The following is a 26,762-nucleotide window of genomic DNA, read 5'->3' as shown; positions in this document are numbered from 1 at the left end:
GCTGATCTTACACATTTCTTTTGAATAATTAATAATTTGTGTAAATTTGATGGATATGTACTTGCCCAGACAATATTGCAATACATGAGATATGGATAAATCAAACTGTAATAAAGAGTTAACAGTAAAAAGAGGGTGTGACATACAACCTGGGGCAATTGAGGAAATTTAAACCGCCAAAGATAATGGCCGGGTTTCCCAGATCAGTTAAGTAGTTCTTAACAGCGAAAGACTTCTTTCAAACCTTCTTAAGGAGCCTGTGAAAGAAAATCGCGTTTCCCAGAGTTGCTCTTAGCTTAAGTATCTCTTTCATTAAGAAGGAAATGAAAGATGCTGCTGACCCAGTCTTTACAACCATCTTAGTGAACAAAGACTCACAGATCCAGCCGCGTCAGGCAAATCAATATTACACCAAGCAATGAGATATTAAAACAATGCAGCCCGCACAAATTTAGATCTATTTTATACTTTAGATTTATATTGTTTAGCATTCATTGGTGACAACAAAGGGGGGAAAAATAAGGAATAACAAGTGTGTTCCTGTATATGCTTTATGCATTACGCACAAATAAAACGATCATCATGAATATCATTTATTTGATGATTTGGCTGCTATACAGCATGTTCTCGCTGCAAATCAACCGCGTCACCGTGCGCGAAGCAGAACTGTTTTTATGAACGCATTCGTGCGTCAGCACTTCAATCCCCTGGACGTGCTGTCGGACCGGGCTGTCCAGGCAACCGGGACACCGATCCTCCTGCGCCGAGCCCGAGCACCTACATGTGTGATGACAGGGAAGCAGGGATCCTTTGATGAATCGTTCATTACAGTCTCAAACATAATCAATGGTGTCGGTTTATATTAAAGAATCTTTTTGCCCAGAAGAAAATAGAGCGAAGACAACGACCCATAACTATTTTCTTCTCTTGAAAAAACCCGGGGGTTTAGGATAAAAAGACGCTGCAGAGTCGGGATGCAGCATCAGAAGAGCAGTGGAATACGTGCGTGGCGGGGATGATCTCCGCAATTAGAAGCCCTCTATAATTGTAAAAAGAATTTCACTTATCACGGGTTCTTTTTGGAACATAACCCCTGCGAAAAACCAGGGATTGCTCGCTGTAATTCCACGTTGCGATTTGCGAAACTCGCCTTCTCTTGGCTCATGTTTTTGAACGCACACACACGCCCACCACGTTTCCTCCCGGTTTCTGCGTGTGGGGAAAAAAAGCCTCACTGTAGCCAGAAATAACGGAGTAACGCACCGTTTGGATGAAAAAGGGTCATTGAATTATATTTATCATCTTAATTTTTCATTATAACGCACAGGCAGCAGTGAATTAGTGCGTTAGGCAGCAGTGCTGCATGTGAAAATGCGCTGATAGTGATCGGTGATCGATTTGCCTGGCATCGATTATTTGGTTTCAGAACTGGACAGCTGCTCCAAAGAGCTTCTGAAAGAGCGAAACTAAAGGACGGTGTTAAGAAGTCATCTGGGAAACACCCGTATCTTAGGGTTGTCTCTTAGTTCAAACCTTCTTTGGAACCTTCTTAAATCCTTAAGAGAGGTTGGATCTGGGAAACCCGGCCATTATGTGTGAGTTCCATAATAAAGAACCTCTGACTTTAATGGAGAACTGACTAAGAGTGGTACGGCTGAAGGGAGGATGAATATTGTCAGATTGTCTAGTATTATAATCATCAACTTGAGAGTTAGTCTGGAAGTCATCTTTGAACGTTGTAGGGAGGATATTTTGACAGTGAGTACATTTATAGATAAAAGAACAGGACTGAACTATGTTAATGTCGTAAATAGACAATACATTTAGAGCTTTAAAGAGGGGAGCAGATGGAGCCAAATAGTGAGAAGACGTAGCTGATCTTACACATTTCTTTTGAATAATTAATAATTTGTGTAAATTTGATGGATATGTACTTGCCCAGACAATATTGCAATACATGAGATATGGATAAATCAAACTGTAATAAAGAGTTAACAGTAAAAAGAGGGTGTGACATACAACCTGGGGCAATTGAGGAAATTTAAACCGCCAAAGATAATGTTGGTTCATTTCTACGCTGCCACCGCTGAGTCCATCCTCACTACCAACATCCTTGTTTGGTGAGCTACTGTGCTGCAACTGCAAAGACAAATGCAGGCTGCAGAATATCATTATTTCTGCAGAGAGGGTGATCGCCTCAGTCCCTATTTCCCCTCCAAGACCTGTACTCCTCAAAGACTTTGAGGAAGGCAAGACAGATTCCTGAAGTCCCTTTACAGGTATGACAAACTACTTGAAATACTCCTGTCTGGCAAGGGGTTGGAGTAAATTAGGGTGAAAACTTCCTACCAAACTTCCTTTCACACTCCTGCATCCCCCAGGTGATGGATGGATGGATGGATGGATAGATAGATAGATAGATATTGAATGAATACAATAACAATTACGGATTAAAACGGATTACATTTTAAAAAAATTAGGAGTTCAAACTTTTTGGAGTGATATGTGTAATTTTGTGTCTGAAAGAATTGATATTGATTTTATTTTATTTTGGAAGGATGTGTTGTTTGGTGTTTTTGACCATGTAACAATTAGAACAAAGCCAAAGGAAACATTTATTATTAATTTGTTAATTATCCTCGCAAAATTCCACATCCACAAATCCAAATTCTTACGCAAAAAACCCTCTTTTTTTACTTTTCATTGTGAATTAAAACAGTATCTGGATTCTATCAAGTTTTCTAATAATTCAAAAGCAATCAAAACCATAAATGTATGTAAATGTTTTGGCTTTCTGTTATAATTTCATCCCCGCTGGCTGGTTGTAATGTGTTGTGCTTTTTGTTTAGTTTTTTATTTGAGTTGTACTCTTTATATGTTATAATTTGACGTGAATTTGCATAATGCGAAGTTTTGTTATCATTGTTATGTTTGCAATTGTTAATAAAAAAAAAATAAATCTCCTGTTGTTAAACTAACTTCACGGCAGCATCAGTTCTGTGATTAAACCATTTCTGTTAGAGATAAAAACTTTGAGGTTTGATCATAAATGACGTTTAGGTTCCGGACCACGTGGGCGGAGGAGCCGCCAGGTGGCAGCAGGACACAGAGGACGCAGAGCATGTGATTATTCATTTATTTATGCATTCATTCATTTACTTATTTTCCCACACTTTGAAGTCAGATGTTGATTATTTAATACATTAAACGGTTTTAGGACTTAAATATGCATGATGCATTAGTGATAAAGATCCACTAGTGGTGCAGAAGTGTTTGTCAATAAGACAGTTACAGGCGTTTTGTGTGAATATTGGCATCAACACAGGAAACGCTGAAGACAGTTGGTAGAAATGACTGGGTTAATATCCACATGATGATGATGATGATGATGATGATGATGATCCTCTACACAGTATCACCTGTTGACGTCACCCATTTCCTATAAACGCCATCATTTGTTTTATTTATCCTTATCACGTCTTACTAATTATTTTTTGATGAGTTTTTTAGGTTTGAAACGAACAAATGAAATCAAATGTATGAAAAACAATAGTTTAAACGTGCGGATCTGTCGCCTTCTGCTGGTTCATGTGTCAGTTTAATGAAATTCAGCAGCTTTATGTTTCATTGTTTCATCTAAAAATCTACTAACAAGAATCTGTGGCTGAAGCCGAAGAGAAAAAGAGGAATTATTTCCGTCTGGTCATCTAGTCAAGTTCTCAGTCTGTCCCAACAGCTGCAGTGAAATTACCTGAGATGCAGAAAGTTATTAACATTTAACAAGAGCATTAGAGGAAGCGCCTAAACTGTGACTTTCAAAATAAAAGATCTGCCGTAAGCTTTGGCATGTTTAGGAGTGTTCCTGGCAACTTTTGTCAAAAATGTTAGTAGGAAAGGAGGAAAGTAGGAAAACGTTGCAGTTCCTGTACCGGTCAGTAGGGGCCCAAAAAAGTAACGGCAGCAGAAGTCTGTTTGGTGATCCAACTCTGAGGTGCAGATGTTCCTAAACCTGGTGCTGAGGAGAGAATTAAAAAGGGATCTAGACGGGCGATAAGGAACGACCAGATCTACCAGGAGCTCTGTCACTTCATAGCTACTCGTGGCTACAAATGGACTTTTCAGCAGCGCCGAGACAAACTAAAAAAAATTAAAAAGCTTCTCTCACTCTCATTTTTTAACTTGATATCAAACACAAGCCACAGACCCAGCAGCACATCTATCATCTCCTCCAGGTTCTACATCTTTAGTGTTGTTGTCTTCTCTGTTTAGATCACACAATCAAATATGTCACAGCAGCTTCGCTCCAACCTCCTACTTCTGCTCCAGGTGATGGATTGTAGTGGAAAAGAAACCAGGCCGAGTTGAATCGAGTCGAGCTGAGATGAGTAGGTTCTAGTCCGGGGGTCGGCAAAGCTCTTTAGCGCCGCCCTAGTCGCTCCCTGGAGCTTTTTCAAAAATGTTTGACCTTTTTTTCCCTTTTTTCTTTTCTTTTTTTTTCTTTTTTTCCTTTTTTTTCTTCCTTTTTCCTTTCCTTTTTAATCTCGACATTTTGACTTTTTTCTCTGAATTTTGACTTTTCTCTCGACATTTGGACTTTTTTATCAACATTTCGAGTTTTTTCTCAAGATTGTACTTCAACATTAATCTCGACATTTCGACTTTTTTCTCGAAATTTTGACTTTTTTCTCGACATTTAGACTTTTTTCTCAAGATTGTACTTCAACATTAATCGTGACATTTCGACTTTTTTCTCAACATTTCGATTTTTTTCTCGGCATTTCGATTTTTTTCTCGACATTTCGACTTTTTTCTCAAGATTGTACTTCAACATTAATCTCGACATTTCGACTTTTTTCTCAACATTTTGACTTTTTTCTCAACATTTCGACTTTGTTCATGAAATTTTGACTTTTTTCTTGACATTTCGACTTTTTTATCAACATTTCGACTTTTTTCACGAAATTTCGACTTTTTTCTCGACATTTCGACTTTTTTCTCGAGATTGTACTTCAACATTAATCTCGACATTTCAACTTTTTTCTCAACATTTTGACTTTTTTCTCAACATTTCGACTTTTTTATCAACATTTCGACTTTTTTCACGAAATTTCGACTTTTTTCTCGACATTTCGACTTTTTTCTCAAGATTGTACTTCAACATTAATCTTAACATTTCGCCTTTTTTCTCGACATTTCGACTTTTTTCTCAAGATTGTACTTCAACATTAATCTCAACGTTTCAACGTTTTTCTTCGAATTTTGACTTTTCTCCACATTTTGACTTTTTTCTCAACATTTCCACTTTTTTCATGAAATTTTGACTTTTTTATCAACATTTTGACTTTTTTATCAACATTTCGACTTTTTTCACGAAATTTTGACTTTTTTCTCGACATTTCGACTTTTTTATCAACATTTCGACTTTTTTCACGAAATTTTGACTTTTTTCTCGAAATTTTGACTTTTTTCTCGACATTTCGACTTTTTTCTCAACATTTCGACTTTTTTCTCGAAGTGCATAATGAAAAAAAAAAATCTTCCCCCAGTTATAGCTAATATAGCTACATGCAGCATGTGTTGCCTTCATTCTAAGACTTATACGAGACTTTTAATTTTTTGCGGCTCCATGTGTTTTTTGTGTTTTTGGTCCAATAAGGCTCTTTCAACATTTTGGATTGCAGACCCCTGTTCTAGTGGAAAAGAGCCACTAATAAACGCTGATACATGTTCTCGCCAGTCCTTTTATTCTGAAACCCCGGCCGCCGGAAGCAGCTCCGCCGCTGCTCCAGCTTGACTCAGCGCTCCCGGAGCCGCTCGCTGCTCGCGCTCCGACGGACCTGGATCTTTATTTCTGCTGCTTTTTTTTTTTTTTTAAGGGGGATTTTGGACGCAAAACTCGGAGAGGCCAAAACCCAAAAAGCAGGAAAACGCACTTTGACGCGGAGATTGAACCCGGAATGGCGGACCGGGACCGGGACCGGGACCGGGACCCGGTGCTGCCCGCGGAGGTGCGGACCAGGCTGGCCGAGCTGGAGCTGGAGCTGTCGGAGGGTGAGCCGGGGGGACCGGGGACCGGGGACCGGGGGGACCGGGGAGACCGGGCTCCACCAAGTTCACATCCACACTGCAAATAACTATCATAGGAACATGCAACCAAGACACATCAGCAGGGATTTATAGAATACAGACTTTTTAGTTTCTTATTTCATGGTATTTTCTGTATCTGAGTGTTGGAAGATGAAACATCCCCCTTTAGTTGTTATTAAACAGACCAGCTTCCAGTTCTGGCTCTGAAATCAGGATGAAATCACGACCCTGGAAGTAGTGCTGCAAGTAAACCTTGTACACTGATACAAATATTTTGCTTCATCTACTAATAGTCAACTTTTTGCATGAGATTATTATGTAGATCAAGAAAGAATAGTCTTTGTATAAACTAGGGCTGTTCGATTTTGCCCAAAAATAAAATCTCGATTTTTTTTCTCTCAAAATCCGATTTTCGATTACGATTATTTTGTGAATTGACAAAAGGCAAAGAAATGATTTCAAATATGCTGTTTTTTTATTGAACATTTGCCCCATTGGGCTTTAAGTGCAAACTTTGCTCTTATTAAACCAAAAATGAATGAATAAAGTGCAGAACTCTGTAAAATAAGTTGAAAAAAAGTTTTAAAAAATATAATAAAATATAAAGTTTTATCTCTGAAAAAAAAATTTTCAGCAAATCAGCACTTGCAAACATACAGTAAGTTATATTTCCAATTAAATAAAACAAGACATTTTCTAATTAAACTAAACTGGGTCTTTGCATGCTAAATAATAATGCAACCCATGAAGGAGGTAGAGGTGTGTAATGTCAGTCATTACATTTGCTATTCACATTTGCAAGTTTTTTGCAAGGAACACGAGCCGGTCTACCGCATCTGGCTTGAGGGATGCCCGGTGGCATGTTACAACGCCCCTCCTACACTAAAGAGCCTCTCCCATGGGGCACTTGTCGCAGGTATTGAGAGGAATTTCCATCAATCATTAATATGGTATCAATCATTAATATGTGTGCAGACAAGGTAAAAAAAAAAAAAAAAAAGTGAAAAATCGATTTTACGAGTTTCACGTTTTAACATCGTTCTAATTACATAATCGCGATTACGATTTAAAATCGATTAATCAAACAGCCCTAGTATAAACTACTTAATTTTATGTATGTAAATAATATATTTTGCAAGTACAGTCAACTTCATTGTGTTAAGTTTACTGTACTTGCCAAAATTCCTTTTTTTTTAACAATATTTTCATACATTTTTCACTTTTACAAGTAAAGAATGTATACGTAGTATGATCCACAGAAAAAACAACCAAAACAGGCAAAAAATAAACAGAAAAAAAACAACAAAAAAAACAAAACACCAGCTCAGATCCAGCCAAAATTAAGTTGACTGTACTTGCACATGAATTTTGTACATACTAAAAATTAAGTAGTTTATACAAAGACTAGTCTTTCTTGATCTACATAAAAATCTTGTGCGAAAAAGTTGCCTTAATTTTTTAAAAGTAGATCAAGCAAGATATTTTTTACTGTGTTCTACTTAAACAAATAAAGCATGTTTCATCTAAACGTTGGTCAATCTGCCCAATAGATTGAAATTGTTCAAGGAAAGGTAAATACAACAAGATCATTGCTTGTTGTTTGTGTGTAAATGAAAAGATTGCCTGGGATTACACATGCACAATGTCTTGTTTTTTGAACAAATTCAGATTAAGTTCAAAACTAGATGTATTCATGTAAAGCAACAAACGTCATTTTTAATTGTTAATATCACAGATTTAAATATGTTATATTTACATGCACTTAGATTTATTTTTTTCAGTGTAATGAGGTCTGGATCATACCTGTCAAGTTTTGGATTTAAAAATCAGGGTCCCACCAGCCCAACTGAGGTCCAGTATCTTACATTTCAAGACAGATTTACAAGAAAAAATATCTACCTGTCAACAATTATGAGCTCAGAACCTGCCAGTTCTACCTCTGTTGACACTGAAATGCTGTGGACATTCCTGAGAGCCTAGAGCCTCAATGAAAACACAAAAGGGTAATTAAAGTACATGTATTTATTTAACATATTTTCAGTTTATATGCACATTGATTGTCTTCAAGTGAAACATTTACATTTTCTTTTAATTTGTCATTTCAACTCATGAGGCTCTGGCCTTCACTTACACAGCGCGGGTGCTGACGGACATCGTTCTTCCCCCAATGAGAGACACTAAAAACACAGTTACAAATCTTTCAGAACTCGTAACTGTTTCCATCCGGCTCCTCTTTAGGAAAGTAAATTGAGTTTCCCATTTTTAGAGATATGTACACAAAGTTTTCACTTTTCTGGCAGAAATGTCTTCTCTCTCGTCACATCCATCCATCTCTGATTTGTTGTTCCGATTTTGTCACCACTAACCTCGTGAGAACGGCCACCCAGGCTACAGCAGGGAGCAGTTCTCGCGGGACTAGTCACAATTCAGGTTGCAGTTTCAAAATTATTATTTTATAAAACGGGAAATTTATGGGAAAATACTAATACAGGAGGACGGTGGGAAAGAGATGAAATACGGTCGTTTCCCGCCAAAACGGGAGACTTGACAGGTATGAACTGGACCCGGGGATGCTCGGAGGAGCCACAACAACAACACTGCTAACCAGTGACTTCCACGTGTTTTTTTTAATGTATTTCCTGAGAAAAGTGCAGTTTCAGCTGTCGGTGGACGCCGTTTCCACGTGACGCTGTCGCCGGCTTCCCTTCAGGCACCTCGGGGTGCAGCCGGCGCTGTCATCCCTCTTCTCTTGCTTCCTCTTCTTCCTCTTCTTCTCCAGATTGACATGTCCCCCCCCTTTCCCCGCGTAAACAAGTGTGTCTGAGGAAACGGGGTCAGGTGCCCCGCTGCATTATTCAGATGCTCGTGCCGCCGAGCCTCAGTCGTCCCGCAGACTTTGACCCAATTTTACAATTTCCACGCGTTAACCCCCCCCCCCAAACCCCCCTCACCCCCCTCTCCCTCAGTCCTCTGCTGCTCAGAAGCTTCACAGCGACTCCGAGGAGCCCTCGAGCAAGGCAGCCCCCCCCCCGGGTGTCGGTGAATCCTCCGTGACGAGTCATGGGTCTGATTCTCTGTGGGGTCCTACATGTCCCATAATGCTTTTCAGCGCTGATGATGTTGAGGTTTCTCTCCGTTGCCTGGACAACCGTAATCACAGCGGGTCTGATGCCCCTCCCACTCAGCTGTTTCCACCGGTACAAAACTTACCGGGCCAATCACAGCAGAGCGGGGGCGGGGCTTCACGCGATGACTCACAGCAGCGTCCGACAATTCAAAACCTCCAAGACGGAAGAATAAGAGTTAAATAACGGGTGTAAATCACAAGATTCATCATGATAAGATATTATATTATCATATCGATATAAGATTTAGATTTGATTCAGGAGCTGGTGATCAATACTGATTGATTGAACACAATCACTCCTGTTTATACCAAGTCATAGTAACTAGAATATGACCTTGTGTTTTTTTTCTGGGTTCAGCCAGACAGCTGATGAAGAAGCTTTTATTGTGAAACCACTTTCCTTTTGGCAATCTGGGGATCAATACCGATTGATTGACCACAATAACTTCTGTTTATATCACTTCTGTTTATATCCAGTCATAGTAACTAGAATATAACCATGTTTTTATTTCTGGGTTCAGCCGGACAGCTGGTGAAGAAGCTTTTATTGTGAAACCACTTTTGTTTTGGTGATCAATACTGATTGATTGAACACCATCACTCCCGTTTATATCCGATCAGAGTAACTTAGTTTTGCGGTTGCTACGACGGCTGTCGGCGTTGTGTGTGTGTGTGTGTGTGTGTGTGTGTGTGTGTGTGTGTGTGTGTGTGTGTGTGTGTGTGTGTGTGTGTGTGTGTGTGTGTGTGTGTGTGTGTGTGTGTGTGTGTGTGTGTGTGTGTGTGTGTGTGAGAGCTCTGTCACCGTCGTCGTGTTTCAGCTGCTGCAGACTGACGGTTGTCCTCAACTAATCTGCAGTTCAGCCCAGATAACAAGCTGTCCACCTCAACAGGCTGCAGATTACACACACACACACACACACACACACACACACACACACACACACACGCACGGCGGTTCACACCCAGCTGACCTGCAGAGTCTATTCGCTCGTATCTGATTAATAAGACCCGGTTTCTCCTCCAGCTGCTTCCCACCCAGAACCACTGGGGACCAGGTCCAGGACCAGGACCAGGTTCAGGTCCAGGTCCAGGTCCAGGTCCAGGTCCAGACCGGATCTCTGGACCTCCATGGCCGAGTTCTACCGTCATTAGAGGGCCTTACCGGGCCACCGCGGGTCTATTTAGCTAAAATAAGACCTTTAAATGTCTTAATTTGTCTTAAATCTCAATCCAAGGATCTTAATTTTAGAGGGATTTTATCCGCCATCATTAAAACGTTTTCTTACACTTTGAAAAGGAAAAGTTTATTTCATCGTTTTGAGGAGAAATAAATCTGTTTACCTAGCGTTGCCAGATTGAGTGGGTTTCGGCCCAATTGGGTTGATAAAATTTGGACTACTTTTCTTGGTTTTTACAAAATATTTAGGGAATTTATCATCATTAAAAAGTTTTCTTACACTTTGTAAGGGAAAAGTTTGTTAAATAGTTTTGAGGAGAATATCTCGCCTCAGTCAGTGTTGCCAGGTTTCCGCCCAGTTTATTTTGACTTTGGGCTGAAAAATATAGGACTGGGCGGGTTGATAATATCTGGGCTGTTTTTCCTGGTTTTTACTAAATATTTAGGAGAAATTATTAACAAAAAAGTTTCCATTATGGCAGAGAAAAGTAGAAACTTGTACAATAAACTCATTGATATTATATTTGCATTAATCTACTCAATTTAATTGTAGTCTTTGTTTGGAGCTCAAACTTTTTTTTGGCTATTCAGTGGTGTTCTGAAGTTTGAAATGTATTACGCATTTAATAATTTAAGGTTTTAACATAGAGAAAGTATGATTCGTGCTGGTTTTTCATTATTTCAGTGGGTTTTATATCACATTTGGGCTGAAACCTGCCTGATCTGGATTTCTTAGTGACTTGTCTTAAATTTTCTTTGAAAATGGTATTAAAAAGTCTTAAATCTCAATCCAAGGGTCTTAATTTTAGAGGGAATGTATCCAGTAATCATTAAAAAGTTTATTTCATCGTTTTGAGGAGAATCTCCTGTGGAGGTTCTAAATCTGTGTTGCCAGGTTGGGCAAGTTTCAGCCTAATTGGGAGAGTTGATAAAATCTGGGCTGCTTTTCCTGGTTTTTACTAATTATTTAGGAGAAATTATTAACAATAAAGTTTCCATTATGGCAGAGATAAATATACTCACTGATATTTTATTTTCTTTAATCTACTCAATTTAATTGTAATCTTTGGAGCCTAAACCTTGTTTTGGCTATTTAGTGATGATGAAGCTTGAAATTTACTACGCATTTAATAATTGACGGTTTTAACATAGGGAAAGTATGATTATGGCTGGTTTTTCATTATTTCGGCGAGTTTTACGTCGCGTTTGGGCTGGAACCTGTCAGATCTGGCAACCTCGACCTCAACGCTGGATTTCTTAGTGACTTGTCTTGGCTTTAAATTTAGTTTGAATATGGTATTAAAGTCTTACATTTACCCTGGTCAAACCTGTGGACACCCTGTCATAAATCTTTTGGTTTTGGTTTTTTGGTTTGGCCCAACGGCCCGGTGAAAGTGACGGGTGAACAAACTCCTAAAAAACCAGCTCAAGGCCCAAATCTCCTGTAAGAACATGAAATGAGCTGCGAGAGAAGGACGACAGACGCGTCCTCGGCGTGTGTTGTCCACGGCGACACCGCGACCTGTGAATCCTGGTGAACAGATGGGCGCCACGGCAACGGCCGATGCCTGTTTGTTGGCAGGCGGTTGGAGCGGGGCGCGGCGCGACCTTTGGACGGGAGCTCGTAGCACATTCTGCGGGATGCACGGCTACTAACACACACACACACACACACACACACACACACACACACACTATGTGACACCGGCGTGAATGAGCGCTTGATGATCGCCGTGACTCAGCGCCATAAATAGAAAGCGGAGTGGGGGGGGCTGACGGCGGGGATCAGGCCTCTGCCGAGTTTCATCCTGAAGTTTCCTGATGCCGTTTATGGTTTTATGGAGGTGATGATCCTGCGTTTGGTGATCTTTTGCCGGCTGGTGACGTTGTTTAAAGTTTGAAGTTGACCGTGAACCGTTTTAATCTGCAGAAACTCTGAACTCTTCTGTCCCAAACACTGTTCTTCTTGCACATTTCTGCCAAATCTCTGTTCACTCAGTCTTAGTTGTGTTCAGACTTAAGGATTTTGACTCCCGTCAGACGTGGTGGTGGTAAAAAGATGTGGCACCTGCACAACTTCAGGGAGTTGGTTTGTCGGTAGTGTTGTTTCTGTCAGCCTGTTTTAGGTTTAGTTTTAGTCTAGTCTTTGGGTAAAGCTATCATTTTAGTTTTTATTAGTTTTAGTCACGTTCATTCTCCTTTTAGTCGTGTCAAGTTTCAGTCGACTAAAAGTCTGAGCAATTTAGTCCAGGACCATTTTAGTCTCGTTTTAGTCAAAGATTGTATTTAGCCAAACACATTTTACAATTCAAATAAGGGTATCTTAGTATTCTATTATTGTTACCTTATAGACTCAAGAATACATTCATTCCAGATACAGAAGACTCTAATTTGAGTTTACAACATATTTATTTTTCCACTTTTCTCCCCATCTTTTTCTTTTTCCACGACACATTGGGTTTTTTCTTTTCCACGTCTATGTAGGAAAGTTTATCCAAAAATGGTTCTTCTTCTTCTTCTTCTCCAGCCCCAGGGCAGATCCCCGCGTTTCTCTATGTAATTTTGTTTTTAATGGACGTGAACCTAGAGCTCTGCATTAACGGCATCAGCCTCTAACTCTGCAGCTGCATCTTCTGGATCTGATTCCTGCTGCAGCGACTGGGATTGAGGACTAACGTCACCCAGCAGAACTAAACCAGAGAAACTACTGAAAACATGGACATTAAACCAGAGAAACTACTGAAAACATGGACATTAAACCAGAGAAACTACTGAAAACATGGACATTAAACCAGAGAAACTACTGAAAACATGGAAATTAAACCAGAGAAACTACTGAAAACATGGACATTAAGGATCTTTGGTAGAACATTTCGCCTCGTTTTGGTCAACGAAAATGAAGACACATTTTAGCAGAGTTGTTATTTTGTAATCTACATTTTAGTCTCGTTTTTATTTGTCCCATGATATTGCATTATATATTTAAATATCGTTGTCCTCACATGACCAGCATTTTCGTTGCGTCTTGTTTTCCTCAGGTGATAAAGGTTCGTTGACGACGATATTTAGTCATAATTTTTGTTGACGAAAGCAACTTTATTTGTCGGTGCACTTTTACACTGGTAGTTGCCATGGAGATGTTGTTTTCCCTCCTCCTCCTCTTGCTGCCGGGATGGAGAGAGGCTCATTGGAGGCGCCGCGGCCGCCGTCTCACCGCAGGGCCATAAATTTGTATTAGCTGTCTTGGTCGGCTCCCTCGGGCGTCGTGAACGTTGATCCGAGACCCCAAACGGGCCGCCGCCGGGCGTAAATCTCTTCCTCACCTTTTTATCGCAGATAAAAACAGTCTGAGGTGAGCCGGCGGCGGCGGGTGACGCTTCAGATGTGGCGACCGAACACGGCAGACCTCCGCTGTGTGAGGGAGATTATTCTCCCACGAAGCCTCCTTTTATGTAGACGGCTTCAGAGCCGTGACGGGTCATAAAACGTAAAAACCTTCCGCACCAGAAAAGGAAACGGTGTTTTCCTTGACTGAATCAGTTCTCCGGAGCCAGGTTTCCGTCCTCAGACCTCACACCTGCAAACAGGTGATTAAACCCAAAAAGCACCTGTTCGGTGTCATTACTGCAGCCAGAAGGTAGAAACCCCCTTTTATGCTGCGTAATTGATGGTTGTGGCTCTTGGATTAATTAATTATTGAACAAAATGAAGCAAAAAAACTAAAATCATTTTATGAAACATGACTTCCTAACCATCAGCCCTCGTGAGCTGATCACCAGCAGATGTGCAGACCTCTGCAGATGCTGATCACCATCAGTCCGCTGGTCTGGAGTCAGTCAGGCGTGTAACACGATGCACACAGGGAAAGACATGAGCAGAGAGAGTAGAGAAGCACATTAATCTGTACGGGGTTATGAAACGTAAAAGCCAGAGTTCAACACGCTCACAAGCGGAGAACGTTCAAACTTTCTCAGTGTCGATGTCGCAGCAAATCAAGTAGTTGGAGGTTGAAGGTGAGTCTCAATTGACCCTTTATCAGCCTTCTGGTCGGTCCCTGACTGACCAATCAGAAGAATCATCCTCCGCTGCTACATCCGGGTCAGAATATCCAGTTGGACCAAACAGTCGTCTATTTCGTTCACATCAATGGAAAAAGCGTAATCTTTACTTGACTTTTATCTAAATTCAAAATGTTTTTAAACTTCGTATAAGTAAAAGGAAACACTTGTAGTATCGTGAGGGTGCAGGGTGTTTTTTTTTATCCCAAACTGGCAGAAATACGATCCGTACTTCCAAAACAAAGTCGGCTAAGCAGCAGCTACAACCCATAGCTACAACCGCAGAATCATTTATTTATTTATCTTAAAATGAAGCAGTGTTTTTGGGGCTGGTGTAAGAGACAATCACAGGAATACATTTTATCCCAAACCAACGGTAATTTTGGATGAAGCAACGTGGACGGCCGCACCTTCCACCATGCTATGAGCTAAACTCTTCAAAAGATCTTGTTTTTGCCGAAAACCTCTAACCTTTTCTAAACTCACTCCACGGTACCTCAAGTACTTTTTATTTATATCCAGTTGTTGTCGATTTTCTTTGGTCCAATAATTAGAAATAATAGTTTTTACAAGGGAAGTGGACGGGACTGATGACAGTTTTGTCCGACCTGGCGACGGGGGCGGGACTTGACAAAGGGTCAGTTGACTCACGTTTGTTAAATGAAGAGTAGATTAAAATAAATACTTAAATAAGAATAACCCAAGAGCTGAGCTACCAGTCAAAGGTTTTAACGTAAGAACCTTATCAAAAGAATGGGGCCAAACCTTTGACTGGTAGTTTACGTCTCGGAGTCTTCAGGCCTCTTGTTTGGACTTTAGATATTTAAAAAGAAAAGCTGCTTAAATACTAAGAAACCTCAATGAAAGGAAGCGACATAAAAAAAACAACCCATTGTTGAATCATGGGGGTTCTTGGTGTTGATTTGTTTGGACAATAAAAGTGATGTTAGTAGTTGGAGGTTGTGCTTCTCTAATACGAGAACCAACTACTATAGAAATGCTGGAACATGGGACTAGTCCTGAGCGGAGGACGTCCTGAGCGGATCGGCGTCCTAACGAATGAGCACTGAGGCGGTTGAAGCGATGAGCAGCAGCTCAGAGGGCTCCAGCGTCTCCGTTCGGTCGGTCCACGCGTTTGTCATCAGCTGTCATCCGTCTCCGTGCGCCGGGCGGTTTTTTGGCAGGAGGCCGCCGCATAAATATTCATCTGCCCTGGCTGTCAGCCTCGCAGCGCTACAAATCTGAGGCCTGGAAATGTCAACGGGGGGCGGGGGGGCGGGCAGGCGATCATCCCGACCCGCTTTTTTGGTTGTCAGGTTGACGTCCGGTCAGTCATCAGACTGGATGTGCCGGGGAATCTGCACAGGTCTGGAATCAGGCCGTCAGCTTTGTTTGTTCTGGGGTTGAATGAGTGGGAAACTAAAGCGAGGGAACCCCAGCCAGCGGCGGTGCAAGGTTTCTCTCTCGTTATGATACCCATCTTTGACCTCTTCTTCTTCTTCTGCCCAGGTGTGATAAAACACTTACACATCAGCACACCTGGCAGCGTTCCTGGGAGCAGGGCTCCGGCGCGGCGTTGATCCAAAGCCTCTTTGTGTTGCGATCTGAAGGGAGATTCGTTTCTGCTCGGGGGGTCCGGACCAGATCAGCCGAGTCCGTCCAATCAGCGCTGAAATCTTTCACAGCACGAGAGCAAAAACAGAAAACAACAACCCTCAATGACCTACTTGGCCTCGGCCGGCGGGGCTTGATGGGAAACCCTCCGGACCTTAATGAGTCCAGCTACTACTGTTCCTGGTCCGTGGAGGTTGAGCGCCAGAGCTGGTCCGGGGTGCGCTATTGAAGCTCTGGCCTTCTGCCACCAGCTCAGTCTTTGCCTTTGTGCTGCGGAAAAGGGGTAAAAAGTCACGGCAGTAGGGGTGCAGAACCGGAGCGCTACAGTTTACTTTAGTCTGCTCAGCAGGAGGTTATGAAACCAAAGTTGAGAAGAGTCCTGCAGCCGGCTGCACATCTCGATTCATACCAGCGCGGTTGCTCAAATGTTTGCACACACACTTAATTTCACTTAACTAATCAGTCAGGGCACTAACTTCTTCAGCTTTACGCTGGATCTGAAAATAAAAGGAGTCTTGTTGCATGAAACCCAGATTTAGTGAGCTTAGACGCATTAATCTCTTAATGAAGACCTGGGGAGCTCGTTATCTGCTCTGCATTTCCACCCTGGACGTCCTCTGAAGTCCATCACTCACATTCATTAGTCAACTTCTGGAAGCAATAAACTCCCCCTCCCCTCAAAAAAAAAAAAAATCACACTTGTTGTGGGTGTTAAACCTGGCTACGGAAACCAAAACCATTTCTCCTTCTTCCTCGTTGGCATCAACCTAGAAGTGTTGGGAGTACTCTGAGGGGCCGGTTTGGCATCTGGATCACTTCTGGAAGAGCGGGTTTTTTTTTATGCATCTCAACATGAAGAGGCCTCGGGGCAGATGCAGCGCTCGCTGGAGAGATCGTATCTCTCTGTTGGCTTGGAAACGCTGTGGTGTTTCCCTGGTGGTGTTAGCGGAGGTGGCTGGGGAGGAGGAGGTCTGGGCAGGACATTTTATTGCTGTTATTTTATTGTAGAGCCCCGACGGTTTGCAGCTCACAAACGTCTTGACATCTTCAGGTGGTCACCCGATCGAGATCGCCTGAAGTAAACCCTCAGTGACCTCGGTGAAGTGCAGTAGGTTTTAAATCATAAACTACAATGTGTTAAGGGTTATAATGCCGACTAAAAGCATTAGCAGATATGAAAGTGCAGCTCTGAACCGCGTTTTAGTCATCTGAGAGGGTTAAGGTCTCATAAAACCTACTGATATGTACATTATTGATAAGAATGATTGCTGATTATCTGCCTGAAATGGCCTCAGCATTGACAGGCCAGAGTCAATTAACCGGTTAACCAATTACGTTTACGGCGATGCTGCTCTTACTGGAACTGGACGCCGGAGGCCACGGAGGGTTAATCCGGTCAGACTCGCCAGAGAGTTCTCTCTATCTTTCTCTCTTTCTCTCTCTATCTTTCTCTCCCTCCCTTTCTCTGTCTCTCTCTCTCTCAAAAAGAAAAAGGATCTCCTCACAACTCCATCTGTCTGCTGAGATGAACCCTCAACAGCAGCTCTGCCGGGCGGCGGGTTTCCTACTTGGATCCGTTGTTTTCAAGAAATGTAGGCACAAAAAGTCTTAAAACATCTTAAAAGTTTAATGTAGTTTATTTTAAAGCAGCACAAATGATTGTTTCACATTAACGTTACAGTTTTCATTTAGTTTGAAGGATTTAATATTTGATTTAATTTAGAATAAATGAGCTAAAACGACCCAAAGCCAAATGCCTTGGTGTTATTCAGTTTATTTATATCCTCACAGTTCAGTAAAAGTTATATCAGTGCACTTAATGGAGCAAAGAAGTTTGATAGAAGTCTAATTAAATGCAGTTCAATTAAATTGGTCATATTACAAATGAAATCCACATTTTTAAACCAATTTATAGCACAATTTATTCAAATTAAAATCCAGTTCATTATAATGTCAGTTTTTAATAAAGAAACCTTGTTAAATAAATGAAAGTATCTCGTTAAAATCTGTGATTTCCATTTACTCGCCATCCTGAACAAACGAGGACAAGGTGAAGAAGAGTTAATGATAAATGATTCTGTTCTTGACTCCGACTTCTGACAAGGCTAATTTATTTATCTATGTTTATTTAATGGGGACAAATGCGTCAAACATTGCTTGGTAAATAATATAAAGCAGATGAGGTTTTTCTTTTGCAACCGGGGACTCCGGTTGGCCTTAAAACAGATTCAACAAGATTTTGAAGGATAAAATACTTCATTCGGTACAATAAATCAATCCAATAAAATGTCCTCCAACGTTCTAGGGAGTTTAGCTCTTATTTAGTTTTTATTCCTTATAATATGGTGGAAGGACCTTTTCATCTTTGTATTATTTGTATAATCTATATAATCTATGATGAGGCACATGTGAACCACAAAAACCATAATAAAAGGAGAATAAAAAAAATGTGTCCAACAATGACAGACGTCAAAGTTGTAGAGAAAGAAAACAAACATTTTAGGTTCTCAACCGGACTCCGGGTAAATTTGCTGCTACTTGAGTCCGTTTGGCACATCGTGTTCTGGCGACACGTGAGATACGATATTCGCTTAAACACTGGAGGCGCTAATACGAGACGGTGCTTCGGTTGCAGTTTCCTGTGCGGTGGTGTGTTGTGTTGGGCAAGGAAGGCAATCGCACGCAAAACAAGTCGCCAAACGGAAGACTACCAAAATGCTGTTGTGTGTTTCTGATCGTCAACTCCTCGCGTTAGCATAACGAGAGAAACAAACTCCTTTCAAACAAAAACTCTTCCAACAACGTCGCCATGTTGCGTGAGGTTTTATTTTCAACCATGGGTCTCCGTTCTGCCCCCAAGTGGACATCTCCGGTATCTCACTTACATCCCACAAAGCACTGCAGAAGATACGTTCATGATGCGGCTGGTCATGCTGGCAAACGCTCACTAATGCTAACACTCACTAAACTCACAGTAGTCGTACTAGTCAATAAATATTATGCTGTCGGGACCTCTTACTGATCATCGTGAACCCCAGAACATAAGTAATTGTTACAAATGTCGCAGAGACATGATTTTTGGTTTCATGCGTCTGACACGAGCACCGCAGCCGTCCGTCTGCATTATAATAATAATAATAATAATGAAGAACATCGTGGATTGTGTTTAGTGTTCAGTTAAACACATCTTAGATGGAGTTTCCAGTCATGGGTCCAGTTTTATTTCCAGAGTTTTTAAATCACTGCGTTTTCTGCTAACGCCGGAGAATCAGAGCAGATGAAGTCAGTAATCCTGGAAACGACAGCTTGAGCTAACGTAACTGCTGTCGGAAAAAATTCCCAACGTCCACATGCCGCCCTGCAACTGTTCCCTGCCATGCTGCTTCTCGGGGAGGTGATGTCATCGCGGGAGCAGGCGGTGATGATGGTGGAGGGGTTGGGGGGGGGGGTGTTTCTGCCAGATTGCATCATTAAGCCCCTCAGACAGGCTCTGCCGGCCCGCTTCTTCCCTCCCTTTTGGATGCCGGCGTGCTGTGTGGTGCCTGCCGCTCAGAAAGTGAGGCTCCCTTTGAGAAGGGAACCGAAAAGGCGAAGTGACGCCGCCGCTGCTGCTGCTCTCTCGCTGTGAAAACAAATGAAATGGATGGAGGAAACTGGCTCTCTCTTTTTTCTTTCCCTCTCGGGCACACGACACAAATATTTGCCTCAATTGATACGTTTCCTCTCCATCCTGCCTGCGTTTGCTGAAAGTTTACAGTTCCAGCTTGTGACCCCTTGATCCCTCTCACATCTAACTGTGATAAATATTTTCCTTTTACCCCCAGATGCTGCCTGCTCTGACTCATACAAGCACCCTTTTATGTTAAAGTTTTTCTTTAAGGACTTCCTTCCAGCTAACTTAGTCGTCAAACCGTTAAAGAAAAGGGAAAAAATACAATTTATCTGTTTGAGGGCTTTGAGAAACAACCAGCTCAAAAACTGCAACGTATAAGAGTACCAGACTAACTAATACGCTAATCTAACATATCAGATTTGCAGGGTGCCGTGACATCACAGACCCAGATTCGAGAAGTACTCAGGTGCTTTTTAAAAACAAAAAATCTCTAAACAACTTCACATGACGCTTTTTTCTCCAATAGAAATGTGTAGTTTGAATATGTAACACAGATCTCGAGGAAGACACACCCCAAATAAGGGGTGGAGTCAAGTTGAGTTCCTGACCCCGCCTTCTAAAAAAACCATCTGCTATGAACAAATCTATAAAACATGTTTTTAAAGGGAGCTTGTTTACTATCCTCATAGTATTTTGAACATTACATGTCAACAATATTTATATATTTGAAAAAAAGGGGAATAATGCAGTGTGTCTGCTTTGATGTTTGAACAGTCTCAGTGAGCGGTTTCGTGGGCGGTTTAGGCCACTGGACTCTGGCCAGGTCATACTTGGGGGGCTTTTGTCTTCACAGACGGCCGGCGGCCGGAGTCGCGCAGCGAGCCACTTAATCTCCTTAAATAGTCCAGCTCCAGTGGATTCGCTTCAGAGCAATGACATACGGAGACGTTGCCTGACTGATGTGGTAAAACTGAAGGATGCACAATTCCTATCCTGTTTATTTTTGGGCTCGGTAACAACACGGATCCCACCCCCCCTCAACAGCTGCTCTTAACGCATCTCGATGTGTTTCGTGTTCTGACTCTGAGACGACTCCTGAGTTTTCGTTTGGACCTGCACCGGTCGGACTAGATACCGCCGCCTCGTTGTTGCGTGACCGGGACGGTGGACGGAGCCCCGTGTTTGACGTGTCCCTCCGGCTGGACGGACGTCCTCGTATCTGCAGGTAAACGCCGAAGCTCTGGATTCTCTTAGTTCCTGCTCAGAAACCGATGTTCCTCTGTGGCTTAGTAAAAAAATAAAATAATAATTAAAAAAAAGAGAAGAATAAACTGTCTTTGTTACGGTTAAACAGCGGCAGTATGAAAACAGGTTCGGGCATGGCAGGAAAGATCGTCCCCTGTGATCCTTGGAATGATGTATTTTGGCCTCGTGCTGTTGTTAACGCAGATAAACGGCCCGTGTAAGTGTCCTGGAGCGAGATAGCAGCACGCTTTCTGCTCGTAAGGTAAACAGACCCCACCGTAACCTGACACTGTTGAATATTTACACTCATAGATGTGATCAAGGCGAAAAGCAGTCTTCAAGTTGAAATGGCAGTATGTTAGAAACAGCAAGTTACAACTAGTGAGGCTGTTGCAAAATTCCTGCATTGCAACTGTTTTTAAAAGATGATGAAGTGCTACCCAACATTTAAGAGCAAAAAACTATGAAGCTGTTTACGCTAAAGCGGAATTTAGTTTATTTTTTCTGGCTTTCTAGTATGAAAAGGGAAGAAAAAAAAAAAGAAGCAATTCCCAACACATCCTCTAGGGGCAGATGCCAAAACTGACCCGGGTTAAAATTACACTTAATTAAGCTTACAGCCTTTGTATAATAAAGTGTCGGTTTCCATGGCAACGTTTCACATCCATGACAACTATACAGAGTGTTAAGTTTTACCTCCTTTTTGAGTACAATTATATAAAACTACAAATTAATGCTTAACTAGTGGTGGGATGTTGGCCGCTAGCTTTTATCAGCACTTACCATTTCTGGCCGTAAATGAAGAACTAATGGAGCGTAATCGCCTCTGCAGGGTGAGACTATCGGGGATCGATGCGGCAGACCCGGCCCTAAGCTGGTCGCCTCTTGGGTTACCTGGTCTGGGGGACCTGCCTGTACACCCACACCACGTAAGGCCGACTTAAAAAAGGAGTTGTTTGCATTTAAACCGCTTCCTTCGCAGGCTTTTCTTCCCGACTGACCTCGCTAGACCGAGGCTAAACTCACCTATCTCCAGGGGAGACGGGGACTCGTACGGTCAGAATGGACTTAACGTTTGTTAACGTCGTAGGTTGGCGTGAATGAACTAAGCTCAAAAAGGTATCTTTTTTGTTTTGATATTTTTATTAGGGGGTAAGGCACAGTTGAACAGGAATAAACAAAAAAAAGATATACAGTCTACCTCCTTTTTTTTTTTTTTTTTGGAATTAAGAACAGAACAAAAAATCCACACAAAACAATGACAAATACACGAAAATTATTATATTCTTATATACAAGTAATATTTAAGTATTTAAGCTAAACAGTATGAATTAAAAAAATAGATGAATAAAAAAGGGGGGAAAAAAAAAAAAAAAAAAAAAAAAAAAAAAAAAAAAACCCAAAAACAAAAGAAAAGTAAATAAAAAGATAAATAAAAAGGAGGAAGAAAGAAAGGAATGAGAGAAGAGAGGGAGGGGGGGATCCGTCAATCAGGAGGCAGGGACTGGAGAGAGTGGAAGAATGTAAGAAAGGGAAGCCACTTATTATAAAATTTGTTGCAACTACCCTTCAGTGAATATTTAATCTTTTCCAGCTTCAGAAAAAACATGGTGTCGTTGAGCCACTGGGTACTAGAAGGAGCCTTAGTCGACTTCCAGTGGAGAAGAAGGTGGCGTCTTGCCAGTAAGGAAGTAAAAGCCAAAATGTCTTTTTGGTTTGAAGTAAACCGGCCATGGTCCTCTGGGAGCCCGAATATGGCAACATGGGGGGAGACTTTTATATTCACCGAGAGTATTTTTGACATGGTGTCAAAATAATTCGACCAAAAGCGAGAAAGTAGTGGGCAAGAGTAAAACATATGGGTTAAATTGCAGGACGAGGCATGACATTTGTCGCATTCGTCAGTGACACTGGGATAGATCTGTGAGAGTCGAGCTTTAGAAAAGTGGACTCTAAACAGTACTTTAAACTGTATAAGTGTAAGACGAGCGCAGGATGAACTTGTGTAAATTTTTTTAAGAGCAGCGTCCCACCAGTCATCCTCCAAATTTAGATCCAGTTCATCTTCCCAGGCAGCCCTAACTTTAATAACTGGAGAGAAATCGAAAGACAGAAGGTCATCGTAAACCTTAGAGATCAGTGATTTTTGAAGTGGATCATGGTTTAAAAGCACCTCCCACTGTAGAGTCGGCGGAGAGGATGGAAAAACTGGAAACAAAGCTTTAGCGCAGTGTCTAATCTGAAAGTATCGAAAGAGATGAGAAGGCGGGAGATTAAATTCACCTGAGAGATCTGCAAAGCTGCGAAAGATACCATCCTTGTAAAGATCTCCAAAACTTTTCAGGCCCTTATTATGCCATATGAGAAAGGTTGAATCTGTAAGCGGAGGTCGAAATAGATGATTATTCAGTAATGGAGCTAAAGTAGATGCTGACTTAAATTTGAAGTGTTTCCTAAATTGATACCAAATTTTAAGTGTGGAGTGAACCACTTGATTATTTGTAAAGACAGAGAGGTTGGATGGAATAGATGAGGTAAGTAGAGCAGGTAAAGAGGATGAAATGCATGACTGTGCCTCCAATTTACACCATGGCATATTCACCGATTTGAACCAAAATGAAATTTTTTGAATATGTGCTGCCCAATAATACAGTTGGAAATTGGGAAGTGCCAGTCCGCCATTGAATTTACATCTCTGAAGTGTGGATTTGCGGATTCTAGGAGCCTTCCCACACCATAAGAAGTCAGAAATAGTTTGATCAATTATTTTAAAAAAGTGTTTTGGTAAGAAAAGTGGAAGACAATGGAACAGAAATAGAAATTTGGGCAAAATATTCATTTTAACTGCGTTAATTCTTCCAATTAATGAAAGAGGTAAGCTTTTCCATCTATGGAGGTCAGATTTAATTGTAGACATTAAAGGTGAGAGATTAGCAGAAAAAAGAGAGCTTAACGTTCTGGTTACGTTGATCCCAAGATACCTAAAGCCGGAAGGACTAATCTTAAAAGGGATATCTGACTGTACGAGCTGTGTTGCTGAGTCATTAATGGGATAGCATTCACTTTTAGATACGTTCACTTTATAGCCTGAGAGAGACCCGAATCTCTGGAAAGCAGATAAAATTGAAGGAATGGAGAGGACAGGATCCGAGACATATAACAGTAAGTCATCAGCGTAAAGTGACAGCTTATATTCTGTTCCCAATCGGGAGATCCCAGTAAAAGTGGGGGAGGACCTCAGAAAGATTGACAGGGGCTCTATAGCTAGTGCGAATAATAGGGGAGAGAGGGGACACCCCTGTCTGGTGCCACGGGCTAGAGTAAAAAAATTGGACTGAATGCCATTAGTGGAAACGCTTGCTTGTGGAGACGTGTAAAGGAGACGAATCAAAGAAATGAACCCATTCCCCAGCCCAAACTTCTTCAGTACAGTAAATAAATAGTCCCATTCAATCCTATCAAATGCCTTTTCAGCATCGACTGAGATTACGACTTCAGGTGTTGTGGTGATAGTTTTAGAGTGAATAATATTTAAAAGTGTCCGCACATTAAAGAATAACTGTCGCCCCTTAACAAATCCTGTCTGTTCATTTGAGACAATAGTTGGCACAATGTTCTCCAAGCGATAAGCCAAGGCTTTAGCAAGGATCTTAGCATCTACATTTATTAACGAAAGAGGTCTGTATGAGCCGCAGAGAGTTGGATCCTTATCTTTTTTTAAGAGGAGACTTATGGAGGCTTGCCTTAAAGTGGGAGGGAGAGTTCCATGTTCCAGTGATTCCTTATAAACAGCATGCAATAAAGGGGACAATTTATCCTGAAATTTCTTAAAAAATTCCACTGGAAATCCATCAGGGCCAGGAGCTTTGTTATTTTGCATACTTCTCACAGCGAGATTAATTTCTTCTACCGTTAATGGCGAGTCAAGATTTTTAGCAGCATCGGAGCCTATAACAGGAAAGTTGAGGCTATCTAAGAATGAATTCAATTCAGTGGAGCCAGATGGAGATTCAGACGTATATAAAGAGGAATAAAATGAGTGAAAGACAGAATTAATGGCGGTGGGATCCTGATGCAATGAGCCTGATGAATCTTTTATCTGAAGGATCATACGTGAAGCTGCCTGGCGACGTAGCTGATGAGCCATGAGCCGACTTGCCTTGTCTCCATGTTCATAATATACGGAGCGTGATCGTAAGAGAAGTCGCTCTGCGTCATTAGTGGTAAGGAGATCAAATTCAGTCTGTAAATCGACACGTTGCTTAAGAAAACTGGGAGAGGGGCAAGTAGCAAGTTGTTGGTCCAATTTTGTGATCTTAATAGAGAGTTCTTGTAATTTGGCTTTCCGGGACTTATTCAAGTGAGCAGAGAAGGAGATAATTTGTCCCCGCAAATATGCTTTTAATGATTCCCACAGCAGTGAAGATGAAATTGGTTCCATATCATTTTGATTTATAGAGATGTAATCATCAATTTTAGTTGTAATAAAATTGGTGAACTTATCATCTGAGAGAAGTAATGTATTGAACCTCCAAGATGTTGAGTAGCGTGGCTGTGAAGAGAACTGAATATCCAAAGAAAGAGGAGCGTGGTCGGAGATCACAATAGGATGATAATCAACAGACAGTACTTTGGGAATTAGTTTAGCATCAATAAAATAATAATCAATCCGAGAGAAAGATTGATGCATCTGAGAAAAGAAGGAATATTTTTTGGTACAAGGGTTATAAAATCTCCAAGGATCGGTGCAACCGTTCTTGGACACAAAATCTGAAAGAGACCTCGACATTGAAGAAGGAGTCAGATTTCGTGGGCTGGAGCGGTCTAGTTTGGGGTCAATTACGCAGTTCATATCCCCGCCAATTATAAGAAGACTGTCGTTCAATGAGGGGAGACATTCAAAAAGCTTGTTCATAAAGTGTGGGTTGTCAAAATTGGGGGCATATATATTAACTAATAATATGGGAATATGAAATAGCGTACCCGCCACAATTAAGTATCTGCCGTTTTTGTCTGAAATCACCTTAGATGCTGAAAACTGCATTGACTTACCAATTAATATAGCAACCCCCCTGGCCTTAGAGTTGAAATCAGAGTGAAACACCTCAGAAACCCAGGGACATTTAAGTCTGACCTGGTCTTTGGTGCGCATGTGGGTTTCCTGAAGGAACACTAAGTCAGCTTTAAGACGTCTCAGGTGAGCAAATATTCTCGATCTCTTAATTGGACTCCCCATGCCTTTAATATTCCAGCTCAACAACCTCACAGAAGTACCAGTATTAGTGGCCATATGTTAAATTCCTAAAGATAGAGATGTACCGAATGCGGATCCCCAAGGAAGGAAAGGAAAGAAAGGGATGGAGGGAGGAAAGAAAGAAAGAAAGAAAGAGGAAAGAAGAAGAAAAAAAAAAAAAAAAAAAAAAAAAAAAAAAAAAAAAAAGGGGGAAAATTGAAAACAACAACAAACTTAACCTACTGAACCCCCCACCCCCCACCCCCCAATTGCACTTACAACGACCCCATCCCCAAACGATGGAGAACCCAGTGCAAACTCCAGAAGGAGTCAGATCCCTGAAAAGAACACTTACAGCTTTAAGCATAACTAACAAGATAATAACTAACAAGCTTCGTGTTGAGCTCCTGCAAGCCCAGCAACATTAACAGAGAGGTACAACCAATCACGACCAAGTTAAACTGAAAACCACATACCGTGTATATATGGGAGAGAAAAAAAAAAAAAACGACACTGATGAACTGAAAAAAGTTCAACTAGACTTTGAGCGACGTGATGAAAGCGCTGGCCTCCTCTGCCGACCTGAACTCCCTTTCTGCGCCGTTGTG

At 41.4% G+C, this 26,762-nt stretch overlaps 1 protein-coding gene across 2 annotated transcripts in view; it reads left to right on the top strand.

Annotated features, from left to right (window-relative positions):
* The first annotated feature begins 5,794 nt into the window (after positions 1–5,794).
* LOC133452412 (disco-interacting protein 2 homolog C) overlaps positions 5,795–26,762 on the top strand; it is a 237,252-nt gene continuing 216,284 nt past the window's right edge. Inside the window, exon 1 of one of the 2 annotated variants that reach the window (XM_061731689.1) lies at positions 5,795–6,051. In XM_061731689.1, coding sequence (XP_061587673.1) covers positions 5,958–6,051 — 94 coding nt within the window. In that variant the 5' untranslated portion in view covers positions 5,795–5,957. The remainder of the gene's footprint in view (positions 6,052–26,762) is intronic. The other variant, XM_061731690.1, reaches the window with a different exon arrangement.

The sequence above is a fragment of the Cololabis saira genome, chromosome 10 (genome assembly GCF_033807715.1).
Source record: "Cololabis saira isolate AMF1-May2022 chromosome 10, fColSai1.1, whole genome shotgun sequence".
In the NCBI taxonomy this organism is placed as follows: domain Eukaryota; kingdom Metazoa; phylum Chordata; class Actinopteri; order Beloniformes; family Belonidae; genus Cololabis; species Cololabis saira.
The sequence above is the reverse complement of the archived record's forward strand: the minus strand, read 5'-3'. Positions and strand labels throughout refer to the sequence as shown.